This window comes from Podarcis pityusensis (assembly GCF_964106645.2).
Source record: "Podarcis pityusensis genome assembly, chromosome: 11".
NCBI classification, from domain to species: domain Eukaryota; kingdom Metazoa; phylum Chordata; class Lepidosauria; order Squamata; family Lacertidae; genus Podarcis; species Podarcis pityusensis.
The window spans coordinates 38974742-39001273 of NC_138036.1; the positions used below are offsets into that span (position 1 = coordinate 38974742).

At 43.1% G+C, this 26532-nt stretch overlaps 1 protein-coding gene across 2 annotated transcripts in view; it reads right to left on the bottom strand.

Annotated features, from left to right (window-relative positions):
- Window positions 1-26271, bottom strand: part of SLCO4C1 (solute carrier organic anion transporter family member 4C1) — a 42649-nt gene extending 16378 nt beyond the window's left edge. The window contains exons 1-8 of one of the 2 annotated variants that reach the window (XM_080972656.1): window positions 23841-26271; window positions 17707-17970; window positions 9533-9730; window positions 8411-8507; window positions 7795-7916; window positions 5101-5210; window positions 4141-4285; window positions 2122-2317 (exon numbers count right to left, since the gene is read on the bottom strand). In XM_080972656.1, coding sequence (XP_080828782.1) covers window positions 2122-2317; window positions 4141-4285; window positions 5101-5210; window positions 7795-7916; window positions 8411-8507; window positions 9533-9730; window positions 17707-17970; window positions 23841-23877 — 1169 coding nt within the window. In that variant the 5' untranslated portion in view covers window positions 23878-26271. Of the gene's footprint in view, window positions 1-2121; window positions 2318-4140; window positions 4286-5100; window positions 5211-7794; window positions 7917-8410; window positions 8508-9532; window positions 9731-17706; window positions 17971-23062; window positions 23632-23840 lie in introns of those variants that run through there. The other variant, XM_080972655.1, reaches the window with a different exon arrangement.
- Between the last annotated feature and the right edge of the window lie 261 nt (window positions 26272-26532).

A 26532-nucleotide genomic window follows, 5' to 3' on the forward strand; every position in this document is an offset into this window, starting at 1 on the left:
AATCATACGACAAAAACCATGCAAACAGTTTTAAAATCTGAAATAAAGGAAAGGTGTAAGTTCTTTTAAAATTAGATATACCAGAGAATGAACCTGGATGTTCTCCAAACAAGATGGTGGACCTTTCACTCCAAACCCTCTGAGGACTTAAAGAGGATAGAGGACAAGGTGGGACCTTGTGGGATTACACAGCACATAGTATGGAGAAGAAGTCCCCCCAAGATACTTATTTATTTACAATTTTATCTAGGAAATTTTTGCTTGCTCAAAAAAAGAGAAAAAAATCTCCAAATGGTGCACAGATCAAATTATATATAAAACATGGCTAAAAGACACAAACCAGTTAAAAATAAATATACCTAAAACCATCATTAAGAACAAAGATAAAATAATTAATATAATTAAAACAAATGCTAACTAAATCATGTGCCTGGGGAGAGAGGTTTTCAGTAGGTGTCTAAACAGTGCAGTGAACCAAAGCTCCAGGCAGGAGGGTTCCCAGCGCACAGCACTGGTCCAGTAAGATACCATGGCTGACAGTTTCAAAAGCCACCGAGAAGGGAAATCAGTAGGGTCACCTTCCTTCCGCCTCTCTTCTAACAAAGTCATCCATCAGAACCAAGGCTGTTTCAACGCTAGATCATGGTGTTGACTGAAATGGGTCCAGAAAGTCCATTTCATCCAACTACACTTGGAGTAAGATGACCACCACTTTCTATTATTCCTTGTCCCAAAAGGAGATATTTGTCAATAGTTAATAGTTATCACAATCTTCAGTCTAGAAGCCAGAATCATATCAAAATCCATTGCTCCAATCTAGAGAACATGAACAGAAAGCTGCCTTTGTGTTGTTATATTGGATAAGCCCCCACTATGTACTGACTAATAGATGATAAGCTCCGTCAAATGTGACAGGACTAATGAACTGCTCATGAATCCCACTGTGTGTTGTGACAGCCCTGATTAGCTATCAAGGGATACATGCATAATTGGGCTCAGAACACCTAACCCTCAAGAACTAGGTGCATTGGATTTTTGTTCTCATAGCAGTATTCTTCTTCTTCTTTGGCGATCACTCATAGCCAAGTAAGATTGTCTTCCATAAGCATGGTTTTAACAATGAGTCCGTAAGTGACTGTGAAGGCCAATTCTGGATCCCACACGTCCTTCCACAGTGGGGACATAGGTTTCTGGGAGGGAATTGATCACAGTGTGGATTTGCCAAGCATGCCTTCCTCTTAGCACATTTCCCCCTTGCGTCCTGAGTTGAAGTGTCTTCAAAGCCCATGACACCTTTGGTAAAGGCTGTTCTTCAACTGGAGTGCTTGCAGGCAAGTTTTTCCCAATTGTTGGTGTTCATACTACATTTTTTTAGATTTGCCTTGAGACAGTCTTTAAACCTCTTTTGTTGACCACCAGCATTACGCTTTCCATTTTTAAGTTCGGAATAGAGTAGTTGCTTTGGAAGATGATAATCAGGCACCCACACAACATGACCAGTCCAACGAAGTTGATGTTGACAAATCATTGCTTCAACACTGGTGATCTTTGCTTCTTCCAGTACACTGGTATTAGTTCACCTGGCTTCCCAAGTGATGTGTAAAATTTTTCAGAGACACCATTGATCGAATCTCTCAAGGAGCTGGAGAAGGCGTTTATAAATGGTCCATGTTTCACAAGCATACAGTAAGGTTGGTAGTACAATAGCTTTGTAAACAAGCATTTTGGTTTCCCTTCGAATGTCCTGGTCCTCAAACACTCTGCACTTCAATCGGAAGAAAGCCGCACTCGCAGAGCTCAGGCAATGCTGGATTTTGGCATAAATATTGGCCCTTGTGTAAAGATAACAGCCCAATTAAAAGTGATGGACATTTTCTAACATTACACCATTGAGTTGGATTTGTGGCGCTGCAGAGGGGTTATTTTGTACTTGCTGGTGCAGCACTTTGGATGTTTGGATGTTGAGCGATAGGCCAAACTTTTTGTAAGCTTCTGCAAATATATTTAAGATGGTTTGGAGGTCATCCTCTGAGCGTTGTCATCAGTAGTATACACACAGTATACACTCAAATACACATAGTCAGGCCCATTTCATTGTTATTCTTTTGAACAAATACTTACCCATTATAATCTTCTGAGACACCCGCAAATGGTGTATTCCCACATATAGCAATTAAAAAGACCATATTGAATCCAAGCGCCACTGAACAAGTAAGGACAATGAACTTGAGTATGCTTTTGCAATTTAGTTTGAGCCTGGAAACTAAGATACCACTTATGATTTGACCTATTGCTGCTCCTGGGACCAACACAAGTCCTGCGGGAAAACAAGGTGACAACAGATATTGAATTAACATTTATTGTTAGTAATAGCAGTCATCAATAGTTCCAGAAAATATAAAACAGTGAACATATAGAAATGGTACATGCACATAAAACTTTCATAGATAGAAGCAAAAGTGGGTTATAATGCTAATCCTACCCCAACATGGTGCACAGATACCAACATCAAGGAGGCAGGACTCATGAAGTGCATCATGTTGAGGCAAGGCTAGGCCTCATTTCCCTTTCTACCCATGAAAGACCTACATGACTATAACACACAAAAAGGGCTTAAGAATATATTGAATGTTAAATAATATCTAAACAACAGTTAAATCAGTTTATTTATTATTATAATATTTATATCCCACCATTTCCTTCAAGAAACTCAAGGTAGTGTGCACGATCTTCCCCCTTCCCCGTATTGTCACAGCAACCCTGCGAGGTAGATTCAACTGAGAGGCAGAAGGTCACCAAATGAGTTTCACAGTTGAGTGGGGATTTGAGCTTCTGTCTCTCCTAGGTCCTAGTTCAGCACTCTAACCACTGCACCACCCTAGCTTGCAACTCCAAAATCCATCTTACCACATGCTTCAAATCATTTTGATTTTGTACCCATGTGGCTTGCCAGTCAACTTTTGCTGCGCATCACAGGGCCATTGAACCTAACTGCACTGTTATGCATGAATCTAATGCCACACAGAGAGAGCCAAACGTTATATATCTTTGATCTCAACTGCACCTTCTCTTCTGGCTAGCATGCTCTCTCAGTGCCAAACTACATGTTACGCTAAGTAGGCTCCCTTTTTTAAAAACATGCCAACTCAAGCTGTGTCTCCAGTAAAGCCTCTTTATGGTACAGCCTCATCCTAAGAGCCACACAAACATATTCTGGAAATGTCTCTTCACATTTGGGGCAGGGGACAGAATTGTGGTCACACACATGGAAAGTAGGAAAAAGATGACTTCTTAAAAGCTACTGCTACTACCAATTTGTTACCACCCTAAAATGTTCAGAAAAGCTTTCCCACACCAGCACAAAAAGATGGTATGTCCCCTTTTCCAATTCACTGTTTCTGTGTGGGGAAGCAAATCTGAGGAGGACATTTTTCCTCAGTTTAGAAATATCTGAAATAACCACATAGTCGAGACCAGTGTCTGACATACCCAGAGCTAATGCAGAAGCAACTAAATAAAGATCTAGCCAACAGGAGTTTCATACTGCTTAAGAATATAAGAACATTCTTCCCTGATCAGGCCAAAGGCTGTCAAAGTCTAGCATCTTGTTTTCCAGGTGGCCATGCCCAGGGGATCCTGTAAGCATTCTTCCCAATAGTGATTCCCAGCAATCAACATTCAGAAATACTGTCTCTGACATAGAGATATAAACAGTCATTGGGGCTAGTTTCCCTGATTCCTCTCAAAGGGATCAGTGTGCAGGCCAAGAGACATTAGCTCAGTTCCTAGCTGATTCTTACATCCCCCTCCAACATTTCTCCAATGAAAATAGGGACTTCCTATGCAGGAAAAGCAGGGCCTTTGGGGGTCAAATCAGAAACTGGAATGGCTTCTGTAATTCCGGGACTGTTCCTAGAAAATAGGGACACTTTGAGGGTATGTTCTTAGCCATGCACTAGGAAAACATATTTGCACAGAAATAAGCCTCACAGGGTTCAGTGGACCATATTCCCCAGTAAACCTGTTTAGTACTGCAGACTTTGTATTACTCATCCAGTTTTACTCTGCTCTTGTTATTAAACTCAAGCAGTAAACAGGTTAAGAGCATATTCTGTAAAATAGATAAGAGAAATACATTACCCCCTAAGGTGGCTGAATAGCTAGATGTATATCCAAACTGGTTTTCTATAAATTTGGGCAAGAAAGTTGCAAAGCCAGTGGCAACACAGGCTTCCATTGAGGCGGCGAATACAAGACACATCAGCACTGGGTTCCTCAGAAGCAACTAGGGAAAAAAGGAGAGGAATTATTTTGTGACTTCTGACATTTGCTTATATTTTCGCAGTTAACAAGTTTGATAATGCAAATATTGGAACTGATATGGATTTTTGTCACAAAACTATTATTAGGAATGGATGGGTAAGTCTAATTCTGGTTTGCAGCACTTTTGTAATGTGTTCATTTTTTAAGTCAGTTCTGCCTCCTTCTTACATTATTTGGGGAGGGATTAAAAATAATGTCACTTTGAGATGGTCTAAGCCTGGGATGCCACTGGCCTAAACGCAGGCTTCCCTTCTGTTGCAAACGGCAGTTTCCAAGCAGGGATTTCTGTTCAGGGCATGGCAGGGAGAGAATGGTTAAACTCTCAGCTTGCAATCCCCCTGAAGCTACTATTTACATTTTTCAAACTGTGCATGTCAATTGCATTCATGTCATGTGTAACCTGGGCTTAGGGGAAGAGGTGGACACAAAACAATTCTGAGAGATAATAATCAGTGACTGTGCATTGATAAGCAGATTTACATGTGGGTGTTGTTGCTTTAAAAAAAACTGTATGTGTTGATAAACTGTATTATTCCTAATTAAAGCATTTGTCCTTTGCTTTGGGGTTATAATTCTGTTTTTTACTTTGTCCCATTTACCAAAAGTTCTGAATTAAATAACGTGATCAGGCAGCCAATCTTACCTAGGACCCAACCAGAAATGAAACATGAGAACAGGGTCATGTTGTCTATGGAAGTGTTATTAGCACTCCAAGCACACAGATAGGCAATGACATGAATCTGAGAAAACTGTTCTAGATTCCTTGCTTATAATTACCCAGAGTGTCAGCAGAAAGTCTCTGAGACTCCTCCCACCATATTCAGACTGAACGTCAGCTCCACCATGATGTGCTTCAGAAATCTTTTCAGCTCGTATTTTGTGCGTACCTGAGGCGGTGGGAGAGAAAGCTCATCAAGTATATATATATATATATATATATATATATATATATATATATAAAGGCATGATTAACAGCTGTACCTGGCACTAGAGAACAGAAATCACAAGGAAATAAGCTGCTGTTTTTAATGTTTGACAAATTAACTTCACAAAGCTCCATATCTGGGACCATTTGGAGTCAGCCAATTTGCTTGGATGGGTGCATGTGTGTATGTGATTCCTTTGTGAACTGGAGTCTGTTTCCCTCCTCCCCCACACTGTTGAACATGTGCTGTTAAGTATAAACAGTTATAAGGAGTCCGACACGCTTATCCATCTCTGGTGTGAAAAACTCAGCACATTTAATTTCTTTTTCAACATCTCTGACTCACACAAGCCTTCCTTCCTGACAAGTGTGGCTGATAGGGATTGGCTCATATTCGGTCTGGTTTGTCTATTTAAAAAGCACAGCCAGGACATTTAAAAGACAGCTCTGCTTTTTAAAAGAAGAAAAGAAGAAAATCTCTTGCGGGCCAAGTCACAAAGCCATCCCCACCCCCTCGCCTGTCAGCAACAAGATAACCTGTGGCAGAACAGGCTCAGGCAGACAACTAATTGGGTTGAAAATGGCCACAACTTTATTGATTACAGGTGTAGGTGGATCATTGGCTCAGGCATTGGCTGTATATCCATTTCAGCCTCCTGCGGGTCATTCCAAGGTTATGGCCTCCCCAAGATGCCAATCTACGGAGGTAGCTGTCCTAGGGCCGCTGCTGGAAGCTCTATGGCCCATATGCCCCACGCATGGCTTATGGACAGAGACTTCCACCAAGCCCTTCTACCCTGAATTTGCCGCTGCATCAGAACTGGGTGATGTATCACTTCACCCAATTTGAGGATGAGGATTCCACCCATGCTTGAAAAAAGAAAAAAGAAAAAAGACAATCTCTTTATGCATCAGAGGGAACTTCCCCAGTGGTCTAGCCAGGAAACTGGGCAAAGGATTACAACCTTGGATCAAAACAGGAAAAGCCAGTTCCATGCTGCACTGGGGGACCACCGCCTCATTCTGCTAAGTGGGGCCCTGGACTTCTGCCCCAAAGTCCCACCCTATCAGCACAACTGCAGGGATTCATGAGGGGACTTGGTATTTTTTTCTGAGAGACATAAGCTTGTGGCCATTTTCTGAGATAAGTTAGAGTAAGATGACAGTTTTCCTGCAAACAAGGTCTTGGGGTCCACCTGGCCAAGATAATTATAGCCCAGGTGTTTGAGAAAAGTTTCTTCCTTTATACCTTTTTATCTTTCTAAAGGTAAAATCTGATCCCTAAAACAGATTCAGTTTTATAGCTCATCTGCACCTGGCCTCCATACCTTCTTAGTCAATGTGCAAGGAAGAGCTATGTTTCTCTCATAATTATGGGTTTTTTAAATTATTTTATAAGACATCCAAGTGATTTCTAAATATTGGGCATTCTAGCTACCAGTAACTAAAAATGCTAGATTGTGGCAGTTCTTGTTTGTTTTACACATGCATACAAATATATGAATGAATCCAAATCCCAAACGGATGATTAAAGTAGAGCAGTGCAGGTAAACGACATAGAAGTCTCAGATTTATATCTGCCTCTATCAAATAATGAAAAATGGTGGCTTCATGATTCTGCTGGGATCCCTGCTTTCATATGTGTGTGCGTGTGCATGCTGCTTTCAATACTTCAGTAATATTACTTGTCGGATAAGCCTAGGGGAAAGCAACATAGCATGAGCTAGCACAATGGATGAATGTTAGAATGATGTCAGAATGAAGTTAAGCGGTTTTAGCAGCAATGTCATAAAGGTGTATGTAAAAATGGATTATTAATAGGTGAGAATCTAAAGCTATACTATATTAAGTTAAAGGACTAAGACAAAAACAAAGAGGGAAAGGAATTGCTGAATTAACCAATTGAACTGGAATACAAAAAAGGGAGGCGAGAGGAGGTCAGGGAAGCAAGGAAATGAAATGTAAGATACGGAGGATTAATTTGTTTTTAAGTGTTTTTTTACTTTTTTTCTGTACTTTGTATTTTGTATGTTTTTTCTCTTTTTTATTTTTTTTCTTGTTTCTTTTCTCTTTAACTATGTAATTTTTTGTTTCTGAAATTTTAATAAATATCATTAAATTAAAAAAAAAGAGCTAGCACAATGGGACTTCTTGGTCCTCCTCTCCACCTTCAGCCCACAAAGGACTGCCACATCTACTCTGGAGGGTAAGGGAATATTCTGGAGCAGATTTGAGGGGGCAAGGCATTGGAAGGCAGAAGGAAAAACCCGTTGCGCTAGTGCAATTTCTCATGTGCAAGTGGGCAGACATAACTGTGATCTCTCCGTTGATGGCTACGAGGGCTAAAACAACTAACGCAATGATTCTCAAGCACCTCACAAAATCTAGGTCACCATAAAACAGGAACACTGGAGCCATGTTTAGGCCAAGGCAGGGTATATATTTCAAGCCCCTTTCATACTAGAACCTTAGAGCTTCCAACTAGATATTTGAGGCCCTAACCACTCAGGATGGCACTTCTCTCCTGCTTCAGAAAATGTGTTTACCTGGCAATTGCTTTGGGAAATATGAAAACGGTGCTACCAAAAGGCACGTAGAGAAACTGCATGCAACAAACGCTACCCACCAAGCTCCAACCCAACGTGGATCTTCTGGAGTGATGTCATGTCTAGAAAGATAGTAATTTAGCAAACACAGTTTTAATAAAGACATGATTAGCTGAGTCACTTTCCAGTACATTCTGCCAGGCTATTCTGCAAGATAAATTATACACCTCCGGCTCATTCATCACATACTGAGCCCTTTATGATCCAACGTAATAACAATTATATAAACAATGGTACTGCTGCCTCACCAGCTGGGGAAATTACTATCTTTTACAGTTCTGGTTCACTAACTAAGTTTTATTTTTCTGCTTCATTGATCAAAAGCAAATAAACAGTAAGTTAACTAAGAAAATGCCTCTTAACTCTGTGGTTGTTCTGACATCCTAACGCCAGTCCCCCAAGTCCAGCTCAACATCCAGTGGGTATATTTTTTATCTGTTTGGCATAAAGCTAAAATGCAAAGTTTAGTAACTGTTGTTGGGGGGCGGGAATGGAATTCTAGGGTAACACTATGGAAGTAAAAGGGAAAAAGAAGGGGGGGGGGAAACCTCCTTGCCTTGGGTGACGATGGAAATCAACATAAATGTTAAGCAGCTGTCCTCCTAATACATAACCGATAGCTGGACCCATCAATGACATGGCATAACCAATTCCTGCAGAGTAGAAATATAAGATAAGAGTATGCATTTAGCCTAGATGCCAAAACAGGTTGATCACTTTTAGATTCCACAGAAGCCCACTGAAAGCATGCAAAGTAAATATGCAGGAGACTGGAGCTGATCCCAGGGGCGAGCCCCACATATATTCAACTTATTTATTTTTATCCATTATGACATTTACACGCCATCTTTCCTCCAAGGAGCTCAAGGTGGTATACCTGGTTCTCCCTCCCCCCCCCCATTTTATCCTCGCAAAAGGGCATCTAAATAATAATAATAATAATAATAATTTTTATTTATACCCCGCCCTCCCCAGCCGAAGCCGGGCTCAGGGCGGCTAACAAGCAATAATAAAAACAAGTTGAATGAATACAGCTTAAAAACAAGATTAAAATACAACATTAAAATATTGAAACATCAAAATATTAAAATGCAGCCTCATCACAGGAGGAGAAAGGAAATAGGAAAAAGAAAGAGGGGGAGGGAAACAAATTGGCTCCAAGCCAAAGGCCAGGCGGAACAACTCTGTCTTACAGGCCCTGCGGAAAGAAATCAGATCCTGCAGGGCCCTGGTCTCATGAGGCAGAGTGTTCCACCAGGCCGGAGCCAGTGTTGAAAAGGCCCTGGCTCTGGTTGAAACTAATCTAACTTCCTTAGGGCCCAGGACCACTAGGGTGTTGCTATTTATGGACCTTGAGGCTCTCCGTGGGGCATACCGGGAGAGGTGGTCCCGTAGGTAAAATGAGCTTCATGGGCAAGTGGGGATTTGATTCCTGGTCCTAGTCCAGCTTTCTAACCACTATGCCATTTTGTTTTTTCCCGCGTATGTTCAACCTCTTGCAGTTCTGCACACACTGGACTCCCATTGGACTCAGCAGGGCTTACGTCTCTTGTAGGCATGTATACAATTGTAAGTAAACAAACAGAAGGCACAAGAGGTACTCTGGACATTCTTCCAAATATGGATGGATAATCAATATAAATGGACATTTCTTGAAATAAATTTCAGCTAAGCTTACCTATGTAGACTGAAGACTTGTGCTTGGGGACACTGTCGTCGATGAAAGCTGTTCCCAGTGTGTAAAGAGGAGTCCCACCTGCTCCCATTATCAGCTGTCCCAGCAGGAAAACGTAGAAGTAGTTGGAGAGTTCAGTCTTTTTTAAGCCAGGCTTGCATGTGGCATTCTTAATTGCAGCCAGGTTTACTGGACAGGTATCTGGAAGTGCAAGTTTATTACATCAGTAAAATTTATTTGCTTTCAGATGAATTATCATAGTTCTTTGGTTGTCCACAGTACCACTGAACCCAACAATTGGTGCACAATGCTGAAGAAATGTCAGGATGCTGTCAGTGGCTCCCGGCTGGTTGCCCAGGAAAGTATAAAGACAAGGGAAAGTTTCTTACCGTCCTTTTTTATTTCAGTCTTTACAGAGAGAGGCTATAGAACCCAGCCTCTCGGATAACAGCATTGTCCCAAGTGAATCTCCACCCCCCCTTCTCTCCCACTTCCTCATTCGTCATTCTCATCGTCTCTTCTATGGGTGTTGCTACATGCCTTCTGTCTTTGAGCTCTTTGCTCTCCTTCTGTTAAGGCTCTCTGGGTTCTGGGAGATGGAGGGTCTGGAATGCTTTCTAATGACAATGTATCAGCTGAGTGTTGTTCCAGCTTTCCCATGATTTCCCATCTTTCCCCCTCATCTGCCTCTGAGCTGCTATCTCCCTCCAATCCCTGTTGTAAATCTATATTGTCTTCCTCTTCCCCCTCCCTGGAAGGGTCAGGACAAGGGAGCTGGTCTCCACCATTCTTCCTCTGCCCAGTCCCTGAGAAGAAGTAACAAAGCAGCTTTTAAGCTGACATGGGGAGAAGAGGCAGGCTGTTCAGGATAACATTCAATGGTTGTTCAAAAAAAATAATCTTGGGTAGCCCGTGTGAGGACTACAACTCCCATCAACCCTGATGATTGGCTATGCTGGCTGGGGCTGATGGGAATTGTAAGCCAGCAACATCTGAGGGGCATCGTGTTGGATAGCCCTGGAACACAGGGTGACACTAGAAGCGAGTGAGAATGAATCACAACAACGAAAAGTTAAATGTTAAAATGAAACTACCTTCTAACTTCTTTGCTTCGCCCACCTGCAATTTATATAATATCGCCATTAGAGATAATATCACCATTGCAGAGTGGTGGGTAAGGATTACTAAAATAATAATATCTTATGTACTTTGAACACCTTCTCACACACACAAAAGTGCTATACAGATAGATGTTGCTGTTGTTATTATTATATACCATTATATAGTGCATTTTTACCCATCATCATAAACAACACGGCATACATGTATGAAATACCTTTCACAGAGCTGCAAAATATTCACTGTGCATAATGTCAGCACTGCTCCGTGAAGATCACTGACTTTTCTTGTGGGGATATTTTAACTTTGCTCAATTGAATTGATATAGCTTGGATATTTGTATTTGGATATTTGTATTGATATAGCTTGGATATTCATATCACATAACCAGTGCAGGTAAGACTACATTTTTATTGACCCAATGTATATGAAAATATGGAAGGTAACCTTTCAGATGGTACAAAGTTCTTCCTTGGAGAAGGGTCATTACTCAGTGGTAGGACATCTGCTTTGCATGCAGAATGTCCCAGGTTGCAGTTTTCCTGCTCGGAATCATGGAGAGCCATTGCCAGTCTTTGTAAACAATACTGACCTACCTGGACCAGCACTCCGCATAAGGAAGCTTCCAAAGTTCCTACGTTTTTCTAAGAATTATTATGGGTGCACATTAGTAGCACAGCAAGTGGGATCTGCAACAAAATTTTGCTGTGTATCCTCCTATCTAAAATAGTATTTTTCAGTCCAGCTATTCCCTCTAAGCAGGATGTCCTATTTTGTCATGTCATTCTATGGCTATTGATTTTGCTCAGTTTTTATTGAGCTGCTGTTGTTTTTTTTGAGGGAGGAGAACTTATAAAGTTCTTTTTCTCTGCATTCTTTCAGAATCCCTCAAGCCTGCAGCTGCTTCCCTCTTGTTTCATAATGGCCCATTTTGACTACAGTCTTGGTGGTGTTTGCCATTCACGTTCACTAGCAAAAGGAGGTATAATAATAAATGCCACTAGAGGGAGCTCCCATTTAATAAATCTGAAGTATGAGGATCATCTTCTATCAAAACAGTGTTCACCTGAAGAAATGTAGGATTTTTAAAAAGAGAGAGGGAGAATTCATAATTGCTTTAAGCATTTTTTTTTAATGAAGTCACAAACTGCTGGTATCATTCATTATGTTTATTCCAATCCAAATAACTTTATTGTACTAGCCATTGGCCATGACAAATCTGAATCAAAAATAAGTACAAGCAAAAAGGGGTGTCACACCACAAATAATGGTCTCTGTTTAGATTTCTGCATCTCCCTTACAGTTCACTGCTATATTGTCCAGGGTCTTTTTTCTGATCTTTTTTGGCCGCCAAGGGAAAAAAGGGTGATTTTGTGAGTCACTGAAGTGTTTACATTGCTAAGAATGGATGCCTATCATCATAGCAAATAAGAGATAGAAAGAAAGGCCTCATATTTTAAGGGTTCCAGAGTGGAAAGGCGGGGGGAAACAGCTCTCGTTGTAAGTCTAAAGCAGACCAGCCTGTGTCAAAGATGCGAAACAGTATTTGCCAATCCTCTGCATGTCCCCGCCGCCAAATAACTACAGTAACTAACTAACTACCGTAACTAACTTTTCTGGGAAAGAAACCCACCAAATAAGCCATGTGGAGAAAAGGGTGGGCTGTGTTAACTTGCATAGTTAAAGGTTAAACTATCATTTTTATTTTGAAAAATTCCCAAGTGCCTTATTATGATCAATCAAATTGTCACAGAATAGCGAGCAAACTTTTGAGTCCACCAAAACTCTTCATCAAGACTGATATGTTAAGCAAAGGGGAGGGAGATGAGAAAAACAAACTTGGTTCAATATTGAATCCATAATGTATGCTTTGATTAACAATTCATTTTGTTTTATAGCTTTAGGGATGTGGCTTTGGCAGTCAAGTTTGTTGATGATACAAAAAAACAAAATAAAATAGGGCGGCTAAAAAAAATGGGGTTGTAAGGAACTCCAAAAGGATCCCTCTAAACTGAGTGAATGGGAAGTAAAATGGCAAGTGCAATTCAATGTAAGGAAGAGATGCACACCGGGGTAAAAATAATTTTTAAAAATCCTAATTTCTCATGTATGTTTATCAGGTCTGAACTGGGAAAAGACCTTGGGGTCACAGTGGACAGCTTGAAGATGTTGATCCAGTGTGCAGCAGCTGTGAAAAGGGTGAATTTCATCCTAAGGATCATGAGGGTAAAGTTTGAAAATAAAACTGCCAAAATTGTAATGACAACACAAATCTAGAGTGCAACCACACTTGGAATACTGTGCATAGTTCCAGTCACTGCATCCCAAGAAGTATATGATGGTGCTGAAACAAGGTGCAAGAGCAAGTCCCCTATGAGGAAAGGTTATACTGTTCTTTTTGGGGGGGGGGGTTAGTTTGGAAAAAATATAAGTGGGAAAATGATAACAATGCATATAATTTTGCATGGTATGGAGAAAGCGTAAAGCAAGTTTTTCTCCATCTCTCATGATACTAGGAGTCACGGCCGTCCATTGAAGTTGGATGCTGGAAGATTCAGAATCGGGACAAAGGTCCATCTAGTCCTGTATCCTGTTCTCAAAGTGGTTAGTCAGATGGCTAGGGGAAGCCCACAAAGAGGGCACCAACTAGGAGGGCTTTGAAAAAGGAATAAACAAATTCATGGAGGATAAGGCTATCAGCAGCTGCTGACCGCAATGGCTGTGGTCTACCTCCACTGCTAGATATTTAGTTGATAGAGCAGAGTCATCTCCCTCTGAGTTGCTGAGAATCCCACCTGTGGCGTTCACTCTTGTGCTCAGGTCCTGCTTGCAGGCTTCTGGTTGGCATCTGCTTGGCCATGGTGAGAACAGAATGCTGGACGAGATCAGCCTTAGTCTGATCCAGCAGAGCTCTCCTTATGTCCTTAGTGAGGTTGTCTTGAAGAGTGCCTGAACTCTAACCCTGCCCTGCTATCCTCGATTGTGTGGCAATTTATCCTCCTAAAAACCTTGCCAGTTTGAATGTATAATAGGGAAAAACGAGTCTATGTCATCCCATATCAATGAAGATGAAACGTGCTTGACCACTGGGCTAAAAGATGATGCCTCAAATAGACGTATTAATTTGACTCTTGCCAACAAAGGTCCGTATAGTTAAAGCTATGGTTTTCCCAGTAGTGATGTATAGAAGTGAGAGCTGGACCATAAAGAAGGCTGATCGCCGAAGAATTGATGCTTTTGAATTATGGTGCTGGAGGAGACTCTTGAGAGTCCCGTGGACTGCAAGAAGATCAAACCTCTCCATTCTGAAGGAAATCAGCCCTGAGTGCTCACTGGAAAGACAGATCCTGAAGCTGAGGCTCCAATACTTTGGCCACCTCATGAGAAGAGAAGACTCCCTGGAAAAGACCCTGATGTTGGGAAAGATGGAGGGCACAAGGAGAAGGGGACGACAGAGGACGAGATGGTTGGACAGTGTTCTCGAAGCTACCAGCATGAGTTTGACCAAACTGCGGGAGGCAGTGAAAGACAGGAGTGCCTGAGTGCTCTGGTCCATGGGGTCACAAAGAGTCGGACACAACTAAACGACTAAACAACAACAACAACAATTTGACTCTTCCCCATCTGTAAGTCTACTAAAGCCTCGTTCTACTGCACTTCATTTACTTTGTTTGGGGTTGCAGGTGTTCCTCAGTGACTGAAATATATGAAACCCTATTGATATCTACCATACCAACTGCCTAGCACTAGATATGGAGCTATAACAAACTTACACTGTGTACACACTACACCTTTAAAGCACATTTGAAGCACATTCTTTCCCTCGAAGAACTGTGGGCACTGTGGTTTGTTAAGGGTTGTTGGGAATTGCAACTCTGCGAGGGGTATTTTGCACTTAGCGTAACTCTTTGAGGGAAAGAATGTGTTTTGAATATGATTTAAAGGTGTGGTGTGTACACAGCCTATAGACCAGAATCTTGAATGCCAGCCATTAGATGTAGTATTTATAATTTCTTTTAGTTCAGTTCAAGTATTTTTCCCCACACTCTTCAGCCAACGAGCCTCTCAGTGGGGTAACCTGTTCTGAAACTCAACGTGGCCTCCTTCCAAGCAGCCGGTTGACTGCAGAGCTGTGTTTGCAATGCTCTCTGTCAGGCACCTATTCAAAGACATTGTATCCTTCCCTCCTAGGCAACCTTTCCCAGCACTCATTAACTCCACTTATGATAAAGAGTAATGGGATTATGTTTTCTTCTGCCAGATTCTCACAGAATAAGAAGATTACAGAATTTCACGACAATCCACTTGTAAAAAGAATCAACAAGAAAATAAAGGGGAGCTAAAGAGGAGCAGCGGGAAACACCCTTATGGAGACCACTTCTTTCACAAACAATATTTCATTGCAACTGTGGGAGGTTAACTTTCATTTACATCAACAGCTTTGGTTTGCTGTTAGGCAGCCGAAAACGTAATGGTCTCTTAACTGCAAGAAGTGAGATGCTTAGATTGAAGTGGCCTGTTCCAACCATTTGGGTTCCCTTTTTTCCCTCTGTTATGGGATAGAGAGGCTCCATAACCTTGGTTAAAATGGTGGTGCTAATACAGTGGTACCTCAGGTTACATACGCTTCAGGTTACATGCGCTTCAGGTTACATACGCTTCAGGTTACAGATTCTGCTAACCCAGAAATAGTGCTTCAGGTTAAGAACTTTGCTTCAGGATGAGAACACAAATCGTGCTCCAGCAGCGTGGTGTCAGCAGGAGGCCCCATTAGCTAAAGTGGTGCTTCAGGTTAAGAACAGTTTCAGGTTAAGAACGGACCTCCGGAACTAATTAAGTACTTAACCCGAGGTACCACTGTAATACAATGCAATGGTACAATTATGCCATTTATATGTTATAACACTGGAAGCATCTTAAAACATAATATTAAGAATTAACTGAGACACCTTTTGTGTCAGGGCTAGCCCAGGATGTTTTGCCGCCTTAGGCAAAATTAAGAATGCTGCCGCACGCATTCACACCGCCTGAGGCGGCCTGGCGAGTAAAAGGAGGTGGGTGGCAGTGGTGGCATTCAGGTGGGTGGGTGGGCGGAGGGCGAGTGGTTCCACCACCAGCGAATGGATCTGCCACTTGAGGCAACGGGTGGGCCATCCCTGCTTTGTGTTGTCTTCTGCTCTTCATGTAGAAACTCACTACAACTCAGCTAATGGCAGAAGACCATTTCTATTTTTGATGAGGCTTGGAAGCCCTCACAGACTAGGTATTTAACTTCTTCACCCAGGCATTACCTCTCTGAGCTGGCCTTCTGGGTCATAGCTGTTTCTCTTAAAGGTTAAAAAGGGAAAAAAGTGGTCTCTTAAGGACCACCATGCTAGATATTTAGGTGATAATGCATACATTACATACACCCTGAAGAATCAGAAATACATAAAAGGTTATCAAACTTCTAATTAAAAAAATAATTCAGCAAGTTCAAACACTGCAGGCAACACACTTAAAAAACAAATCTGCACCCATTTCTGGCATTTATTCCCTTCCAGCAGCTCTCCCTAGTCTGGGCTGCAAACTGCTTTTAGTTTTAAAAGCGGGTTTGATGAAAGGAATTACAAAAGCCAACAGGCCAGAGAGAGACAGACAGACAGACAGACAGACAGACGGGGGGGGGGGAAGAGAATTTAAGAGGAACAAGGAAAAGAAGGGAGAAAGCCACTAAGACAAAACCAGGCAGGTAGACAATTCAAGGGAACTCTAAGTAATATAATAGGAGCGGATGGAGTTCACTGGAGTTAGACAAAGGTGCGCATTCAGAGTCTCTCAGGCCTGTCTCTGGTTACAAAGTCCTGGGATGCAGACTCCCTGGCAGGAGAGCCTGTGGTTAATAAATACTGCTGTGTGAGAGAAGGAAACAGTGGAGTGGGTGTCATGTGTGCTCTCAACCCTGCTGTCATGCCCTCACCACCCCCACCGCGTGCCAAATTATAATCTGTTTACTTCATCATGAATAACTCAGAGTAGAAAGCAGTCCAAATCTCCAGAGCCTCACCCCTTCCTCTGCATAGCCCCACCCTAGGTTCACATTATTGATTATACCATGCTATGTATTTATTTATGTATCAATCTATTCAAATACTGCTATATCCTAAAAACAACAACAACAAAGCGGTTCTTGACTATGATACCACACAGGTATCACAGGTACCACACAGGTTTCATCTAAATTGCCTGCGTAAAGCAAGGCAGCGTAGAAAATTTATCAGCAGGCATTTAAAGGTTGAAACAGAAGGTACCTGCTGAATCTCTACTGACAGAGCATTCAATGGGCCTTATTTTATGAGCATGGTGGAATCCATCTATTGGCTTTTACATAAAGGTAAATTGCACACTAAGCAAAACAAGAAAACCCCATGGATAAATGTTGTCAATCTCTAAAAAGGAGGGGGTGGGAAACCGTTCGAAAACCAAGGTGCGGCTTCTGAAAATTGTTCGAAAACCGGAACACTCACTTCCGAGTTTCGATCATTTGGGAGCCGATTTGTTCGCAAGGCTTTTGAGATCCCAGTTATGTCTGTATACGAAATGTATAAATTCAACTTGTGTTTAGATCAGAGGTAGGCAACCTAAGGCCCGTGGGCCGGATGCAGCCCAATCACCTGCTCAATCTGGCCTTCGGATGGTCTAGGAATCAGTGTGTTTTTACATGAGTAGAATGTGTCCTTTTATTTAAAATGCATCACTGGATTATTTGTGGGGCCTGCCTGGTGTTTTTACATAAGTAGAATGTGTGCTTTTATTTAAAATGCATATTTGGGTTATTTGTGGGACATAGGAATTCATTCATTCCCCCCCCCCAAAAAAAAATATAGTCCAGCCCACCACTTGGTCTGAGGGACGGTGGGCTGGCCCACGGCTGAAAAAGGTTGCTGACCCCTGATTTAGATGATAGATGAGAGAGAGAGAGAGAGAGAGAGAGAGAGAGAGAGAGAGACTGACTGTATATCCAGGAACCATATCTTCAAAATGACAATGAAAGAAACATTTAATGCATAAGAACTTACCTTCTACTTTATCCCCGTATATATATGGTCCAGCAGTAAAATGTGGCAAGCAAAAAACAAGTGCTCCTAGTGCTATCAAGAAAGATGCAAAGGCCAGCCATCTTGGTTTGTGCCCTCTTTCTCCGTAGAAGGATATAAAAAGGCAGAGCAAACAGAAGGAAATGTCATAGCCAGAGGAGATTATACCAGTGAGGGAGCTGTTCAAATCATAACGCTTCTCAATGGTGGAAATGCTCACGTTTACCAGTCCGTTTACCACAATGCCTAAAAGAAAAGAGAAATTAAATCAGATAATAGAAGGATACATCGATTTTTTTTATAATGATAGCACCTTTCTACATGGGCTCCCTTGTCTTCCAAGACAGACAGATGCCAACAACAACAACAACAACATGGGCTGGGTAACGTTCTGCTCTTTAGATGTCAGTATTGTTCCCCCAAAGTATTTTATTATTGTGAAATTGGTACAATGATTTGAGCCAAAATATACACAGTGACATAGTGGGAGCTGGGGTATGCGTGTGTGTTATTTATCGATTCATCATTTCAGACACTGCTTAGAAATGCGAATGATTGAGCAGTATATAAATGCCGGGGGGGGGGGAATCAAGAGAAATTGTTTTTGTTAAGTACTGCCGTTCACTACAATAGGGCACATTCACCCATATTAGTTGCCACCAATGCATTTTTGAAGCGGCACATGCCGGTACAGGCACCTCTTCCCTCCTCTGCACTACACCTTTGCCTACCGCCGCTGCTGCTGGTCACTGCAGACAGTTATTCAGCCCAATGGTCTGAGTCAATTTCCTATGAAAGCTGCCTATTGTCAATTTTGTGATTTGCTGTGGTTGTCCTGTCACTTTAAGAGTTGCGTACACCCCGTATACTTAAAGCACATCACAAACACACACCAAGAAAACAATATTGGGAGCTGTGATTTCTTAAAGAGTCCTGGGACCTATAGCTCTGTGAGGGGTGAACTATAGCTCCCGAGATTCTTTAATATTTAAATGTGTGGAATGTACACAGAGCTGTCTTCAAAAACGCTGCTCTGAACTGTCCAACACCTTGGTGGATTAAAAGAAAGTTTGGACTATGACTTCAAAGCTTGCAAGCAAGAATTCTCAAATTGCATTATTCATTTGTTAAACAAATTACTTGTGCAATTAGCTCTTCATGGGCAACTACTCTATTATTTTGTATAATCAGGGTTCCCACTAAAGAATAATTAATAATCTTAAAAATTAGCAAGTTTTATTCCCTCCAAAGCCCCCTAAGACCAACATGTTTTCATGCCATCTGTTCTGGAATGCAGTACAGTGGTACCTCAGGTTACAAACGCTTCAGGTTACAAACTCTGCTAACCTGGAAGTAGTATCTTGGGTTACAAACTTTGCCCCACGATGAGAACAGAAATTGCGCACCAGCAGTGCAGCGACAGCAGGAGGACCCATTAGCGAAAGCGTGCCTCAGGTTAAGAATGGTTTCAGGTTAAGAACAGACCTCCGGAACAAATTAATTTCGTAACCCGAGGTACCACTGTACTGCAATGTCAGTCCAATAGCATGGAAGTTTTCTCAAAAGTCCAATTGAGCTCCTAATTAATTGTATTACTTTTAAACGATTTTGTAAGATATATGAATATAACCATCTAACTTTGAGCCTAAAAAATCCCAAAGACTGGTCTGTAATACAACTCAGTTAAGCAGCTGTAGTATTGCAACTTTTCAGGTCAGCCTCATTCTGGTCATGCAGCTGCCCAGTTCTAAATTGTCTCTTTTGAAGTTACAGATGTAGAATTGTAAATGAATTGCAATCTCTAAAAACTGCTTAGACCAATAGGCAGAACTTGTTTTTCAGGCCCTCTGCCCACTGATGTGACACATCATGCCTTGTAGAAAGTCTTTGGCTATGTATGATTCCTGAAGGAACAAAAACGTGCCTATGCGTTGTTTGCTTTCCTAACATTTAATCTAATGTGTGGGACAAAGCTCATCCACACCCACAACAAAGAGAGGCAAGATTTGGGTTCAGCACCCTTAAAAGCAGGAAAGAAGGTGGGAGGGACAGGGTTAAGAAATGAACCCATCCCTCAGCACAACCTCAACTCAATATGAGAGAAGGATGGGAGACTCCAATTCGCTTCTACTTCAAGTAACACAAGGTCCCATCATCTCTGGTGTGGGTGACACTTCCTTATGGCTCCATCCCACACTGTCTCTGCCATGTCTTGCATATAGGAAATTGTGTGTAACAGACTGATGGAAGGAACTTTATCTTCAATCATTCCACCTCATGTGATTTTCTGCATACAAATGTTACCAGAGCGATATGGGACAGAGCCACAAGGAAGTGCAACAAAGCTGCCATTGTAACGTAAGAACTGTCCTTGTGAAATTTGATCTCTTAGCAAGAGACAGTCAGTTGCTGGTGTATACTCAATATCGCATTACTACCACCTTGGAAGACTAATAAAAATACAGTCGTATCTGTAAACCTAGGGAGGATTCAAATCCAAAGTTGTGGCTATAAAATTGGGGAGGTGGTTCTGCTGAATCCAATAGCTTCAAGTGTCCCCAGCCCAGAGAGTCAACCGTCCTCTTGCACCCTGAACCATTGTTTTCAGCAGGTCATTCCAGGACTTGGCAGGGGAAAGTTGCGCCTGCGAAAAGTACCTTCATCTCCACAACTGTCAAAGGACACCAGAGCACTTCCTGAACTGTTAGCCAAATTAACACATAGCACAGGAGGGTGGTAACAGGCTGGCACCATCAGCAGGCTTGGCATGGGCCTCAGGAAGACATGGTGGCACCAACACCTGAGTGACTCCTGCTGCTTCTGGAAGAATCTCCCTCCAGTGGGTGTATGGGTGATGCCAGAAGGGCGGACAGGGAACAAGCAGCTCACCCCCACACTTGCCCTCCCATTTCTGGACCTCCATTAAAATATACTGTTGTTTTACTTTATGTTAACTTCTGGGACACAACTTGCCCACCTAGAAATATCCTTTACCATTTCTGTGCCCCCTCCCCCCCCAAAAAAAAATATTTCTTGGTGCCACCATTGAGTGTGTGGGTTGCATCTTCCACTGTGTTGTGTTTGTGTCTTTGCCCCAGGCAGTGGGAGCTGCCTTGTTTTTTCTCCTTCACACTTAAACTAGGCAAGCCAGTGGAAGTTGAAAGGATTGGCCCTCTGCCCAGCCTCCCACAGGGAGTCAGTAAAGGATTAAGAGATAGTTCGTTCTCTGGCAGGTAGGGAAGTAGGTGGTGGTGGTAAGGAGAAGTTATGGCCTTCTCACTAAGAGCTTTGTCCCACAGATTTCTAGTATATTTCACATGAAGAGGTATATTCTCAGATAAAGGCCTTTTTTTTCATTTTGTTGGTTTTAAATAGGCATGCAGGCTATTTTAAATAGGACTGCAGCCTCATTTTATTTTACAGTTTACGGATGTTAAAACCTGGATGGATTGCTGGTTAGAGTGTTGAACCAGGACCTGGGAGACCCAGGTTCAACTTCCCCCTTAGCCATTAACTGAACGGGGTAATTTTTCGCCAGTCACGATCTCTCGGCGTAAACTGCCTTGCAGGGGTGCTGTGAGGACAAATGGTGAGGGGAGAGAATGATGTACAGTGCCATGAGTTCATTGGAGGAAAGGTGGGACACAAATGAAACAAATACAGATAATGCACATGTTGTCCATCCATACATTTCACAGAATCACAAAATTGTACAGTTTGGAAGGGACTCTGAGGTTTATCTAGTCCAACCCTCTGCAATGCAGGAATATACAGCCATCCCACGTGGGGATCAAACTTGCCATCTTGCATTTTCAGCACCTTTCTCTAACCAACTGAGCTATCCAGGATGAGAGTAACAGAGAGCTCCACCACTGGGAGGTGAGCAAGCAGCGGCCACAGCCACAAGGAGCAGCTGCAGCCACCCCTCACCTGCCCGCTTCCTCTGAATAGCATGGCAGAGAGGACTATAAAGAGCAGTGGCTGAGTTTGCTCACTCACATTGCTGCCGCAGCAGGGACAAATTGGAGCCAACTTAGCTTAGTGGGAGAACACAAAAGATCCCAGTTCCAATCTCCACATATGGAAAGAAAGAACTCACTCTGAAACATTAGAGTTAGTGTAGGCTGGGGCAGGGGGCTAACCCACTGCCCTCCAGATATGGTTGGACCACACCTCTCATCATCCCTGACAAAAGCCAGTGTGGAGTATTGGTTAGAGTGTCAGACCGGGGGCTGCGAGTGAAATCTTCACTCAGCCACATACCTCACTGGGTGACCTTGAGCCAATCGCTGCCTCTCTGCCTAACCTACCTCACAGTGCTGTTATGCGGATTAAATGAGATGGGAGGGAGAACCCCATTTGCCACCTCTGGCTCCTTGGAGAAAAAAAGGTGAGGTATAAATGCGATGAAATAAATAAAAATAATAAAATAAATGGTCTGTGATGTCAGGATTGGTAGGAGCTGAGAGCCCAGCAACATCTGGGATGTTCAGTTGATTAGAGTGTGGTAGTGATAAAGCCAAAGTTGAAGGTTCAATTCCAATATGGGACGGCTGCATATTCCTGCATTGCAGGAGTTTGAGTTAGATGATCTCTTCCAACTCTACAAATCTAGGTTGGCCACTCCTGGTGTAGGTCACACTAAGCCTACCAGAAGGACCAGTGGCCTGATTCAGCTAGGCTTTGTGGTGCCCCAAAACCCTGAACCAGTGATGTGCATATAATTATAGAATCGTCGAGTTGGAAGGGACCCCAAAAGCCATCTAGTGAATTTTAGTCCAATCACGTGCATTGCCAAAATCTTGCCCACAGTGAAATACGAGAGATCCCTTCAATGAACAACCTTGAAGGACACCCATGATTTGGGGGCAGAGGTGCCAACTTAAATATGGAGGGCAGGTAAACCCCACCCCGCATCATAGATCACAAGACATGGTGCACACATACCATTTGAATGGCAATGCCCATCAATAAATATTCGAGGGGTCTGGGTCCCCCAAGGAGTTGGCTCCTATGTTTGGGGAGGTGGCCCGGGTGCAGGTGGAGGAGGAACTCATATTTTCATCAAACCATCGAATTGTACAGTTGGAAGAGACCATGGGGCTCGAACCCTGAGATAAAGAGTTTCATTCTCTACCAACTGAGCTATCCCAGGCCCCCTGAATCCTCTCCCCCCCCCCACTTGCACTTTTCCATCCACCTTGCTCCCACACCACCGCAACCCATGCGCCACAAGGGCGCGCTTGACCACGACCGTCTTGGAAGCCTTGTGGGGGGAAATCTCCGTCTCCTGGGAGGTGGGGGAAGAGAAAACCCCTCTGCCTTCTTTTCTCCTCACCTTGGAAGATGGAGAGGAGACTGTAGAAGAGCAAGTAGCCCTTGGGGTTGTTGCAGACCTGCAGCGCGGCGGGCGCGAACCTGCCGATGCCGCAGAGGTGCTCCTCCGGGTCCAAACTGCAGGACGCGCCCAATGCCGGATGGCCGAGGCGGCCTGGAGAGAGCGCCGCCCGCTTGTGCTCGGAGCCCTCCGGGCTGGAAGGCTCGAAAGCCGGGTTGTCCACGCCATCTTCCTTCATGGCGCGCAGCCCAGGAAGGACCTGAAGCACCTGCCACCGACTTCCCCGCCCACCACCGTCTCCGGAGACTCGAGGCCGCCGGGTCCCAGCAGCAGCAGCCTCGGCGGCTCCAAGATCAGAGCGCGCGCGGAGAGAAATGGAAAGAGAACAGCAGGCGGTGTGGCAAGGAGACCGTCCCGGTTTAAGGAACCGGGAGGAGCTGCAGAAACCCGAGGATGAAACTCCCCGGGAGGTGGGGACCTCTTGGGGAGAGATGGCGAGCGAGCGTGGCTCTGCTGGAATGACCAGTTTTGTGTGTGCGCGCGTTTTCCCCGCTCAGATGGCCAAGGCGACGGTTGTCCTCGTTCGGCTCACCTACGCGTGAGGAAAAAGCGCGCAGGGCGCAGCCTGAGGGGCAAAAGGCCACAAATAAGAACAACAGAACCACTTTCTTCCTGGTGGACGTCCCTCTTTCTTTCTCTCTGTCTCTCTGTCACACACACACTGCTTTCCAATAGTTTCAGATTCTTCAAGGAATAAAAGAAATAAAGAACAAGGAACCTGTAGGTGTCACCAACGTCCACGCTAAATGTTGCATCTCCTAAGGTGTTTTTGTTTTTGTTTAGAACTGCCACTCAGCTCCCCAGATTTCTTTCCTCATGAAACTCACAGCCCTTGCCATGTTGCCACATCCCTAAGCAGATGAAGCGCATGTGAAAATGTTGCAAACGGGTATGCGAGTATAGGCATGCCTAAGAAATATTTGTTTATTTAGCGCTTATGGACTCAATGGGCCAGGGGAAAATGTAATCCAGCTTTTTAAATGAATAAATAAAGCTGCCACAAATGGCAAGCAGAATGGGTTAAAAGAAGAAGAAATTAACTATTGCAGGAGGAGGAGCCCTTCTGGAATGTCACAGGCAGCCTGCTTGGTGACAGTTAAGAGTGGCAGTTGGTCAGGGACGCCATGACAACCAGGCTGATTTGGACCAGGAGTGAGGCTGAGGGCACATTTGATGTTTGAAACACAGTGAGGATGTTTCCCTGCCCCTGCTGGTTTCAAGTCGCTTTCTTACCTTGTTCAACACACCAGAGAGACGGAGGGGATGTCTTCATCTGGTTGCCCAATACTTGATTTGTTTCCTCTTGCCATTTGTGCACGTGTTGTCATCTGCGCATGCGCAACAGCTGCCTGAAATGTACGCACCTCGGCTCAACAGCTCCTTTGAGGGAAAGTACCTGAGTATTTCTCAAGAAGCCGCAGGATATAGATGGATTGTGGCTATCACCATGTGCATACAGCTGCAGACGCCAGTGGTGGGAGCACAATGGAGCCAGAGTAAACAGTAATGTGCACACAGCCCAAGGCATGACATATGGAGAGCCTTTGGCACTCAGGTGTTGCTGAACTGCAAGTGCCATCATCCCCTGGCATTGGCCATGTTTGCTAGGGCTGATAGGAGTTGTAGTTCAGAAATATCTGGAGGGTCGGAGGTTCTCGACTAATGCAATCCACATTCCTTCTGAATATGATCATGAGATATCAATGCTATGTCACCTCTAACCTTTGGGAAGAAAGGGAGTCCAGGTTTACAATATGGCTACTTCCACTGATTTCATGTGGAATTACTGGCAGAAGCAAGGAATACTGAAGCTTGCTATGCTTTAATAAATGTATGTGTTTCTCTCCCCCCCCCCCTCCTTGTTATCAGATGTGTTGGATATTCACTTTGATCTAAGTGTTGGCAAGACTCAAATTTTAAACAAACTGTATCTGATCCTTCAAGTTACTAGCTCAGCTCAGTTACTAGCATGAGACTTAATCTCAGGTGGGTTCAACCCCCGCGTTGAGCAAAAGACTCCTCCATTGCAGGGGGTTGGACTAGATGACCCTCTTGGTCCCTTCCAACTCTACAATTCTATGTTTCTAAACATGGAAAATAGGCATAATTTGCTTGTATCACTCGTAGATGCTAGCAAAGTCTCTTGTGAGGGGTTTTTCCTGTGGATTTTTCTTTTCTGTCTTTTGCTGTGGGTTGTTGACTTTAAATATTATATACACATTGTATTTTTAATGATGTTGTGCTTGTAAGCCTCCCAGAGGATAATTGTTGATTGGCAGCTGTTAATTTGTGGCCCGCTGTGACCCTTCTTGGGTTGCTTGTTAAACTGGAAAATTAAGTCCTCCACTTAGAAATGACAGACAGGTATGATCACAGTTAATGTTTAGCTTCCTATTGTTAGATCAGGAAGGGACAAGCTCTTCAGATAGGTTATCACCTCTCAACCCAGTTATATAGACACCATGAGTTTGATAAGACAGGAAACCAACTTTTTTTTAGTCTTTGCTTTTATTTTAATCATTAAACACTCATAAAATTGGTTGCTTTCTGCCATAACAACTAGGAATGTTTTCGATCTGAAAACAGACTTTCTTTCCAATACAAGAACTCTCCTCAGGACCTTCATCCTTCTCCTCTTCTCTATCGCTCTCTGTCGCTGAAGAGGAACCCACCTACTACATCAAATGCAAAACTCACAGAAATATGAACATATATTGCACGCACTCTCACAGACAGGTCAGCCCCCCCACTCTCTTTCCTCTTCTCCTATATTCTTCTTTCAAGCCCAATCACACTCCCCTTTCTGGGGGTGATCTGCTCTCTTTCTCCTGTTCTAGCAATCTCCCTTTCTTTTCCTAAAGCAAGTGGTTCAAGTCAATGTCCATTTTCTTTCTGAGAACACCTTTACCCATTCAGCCACAGGCCCCCTTCTCCTTCCTGTCAACATCTCTGTCGCTTCCCCAATCTTTCCCTGGGCAATTTCACAGCATCCTCCTTTCTCCGTGGATGCTGATAGCTTCGCTCCTTTGAAACGTAGCCTGTTTGGTCATGTATCGCTTATCGTAGAATCAAAGAAACATGGTATTGTACAGTTGGAAGGGACGCCAAGGGTCATCTAGTCCAACCCCCTGCAATGCAGGGTCCTTTTGCCCAATGTGGGGCTTGAATTTACAATCCTGAGATTAAGTGTCTCATGCTCTCCCAACTGAGCTACTTGTTATGAATGTCTGTGTTAACTGATTCTGTCTTACATCATTTAAATAAATATGCTGATTCACTTTTATTACAGTAAATTGCTTGAATTATTAATTGGTGGCATTCTTTGACTTCATAAATCTTTAAACTTTCTGTTTCTGGACATGCCCTGTGTCATAAGATCCTAACTACACATATAACCTTTTATTAATTTG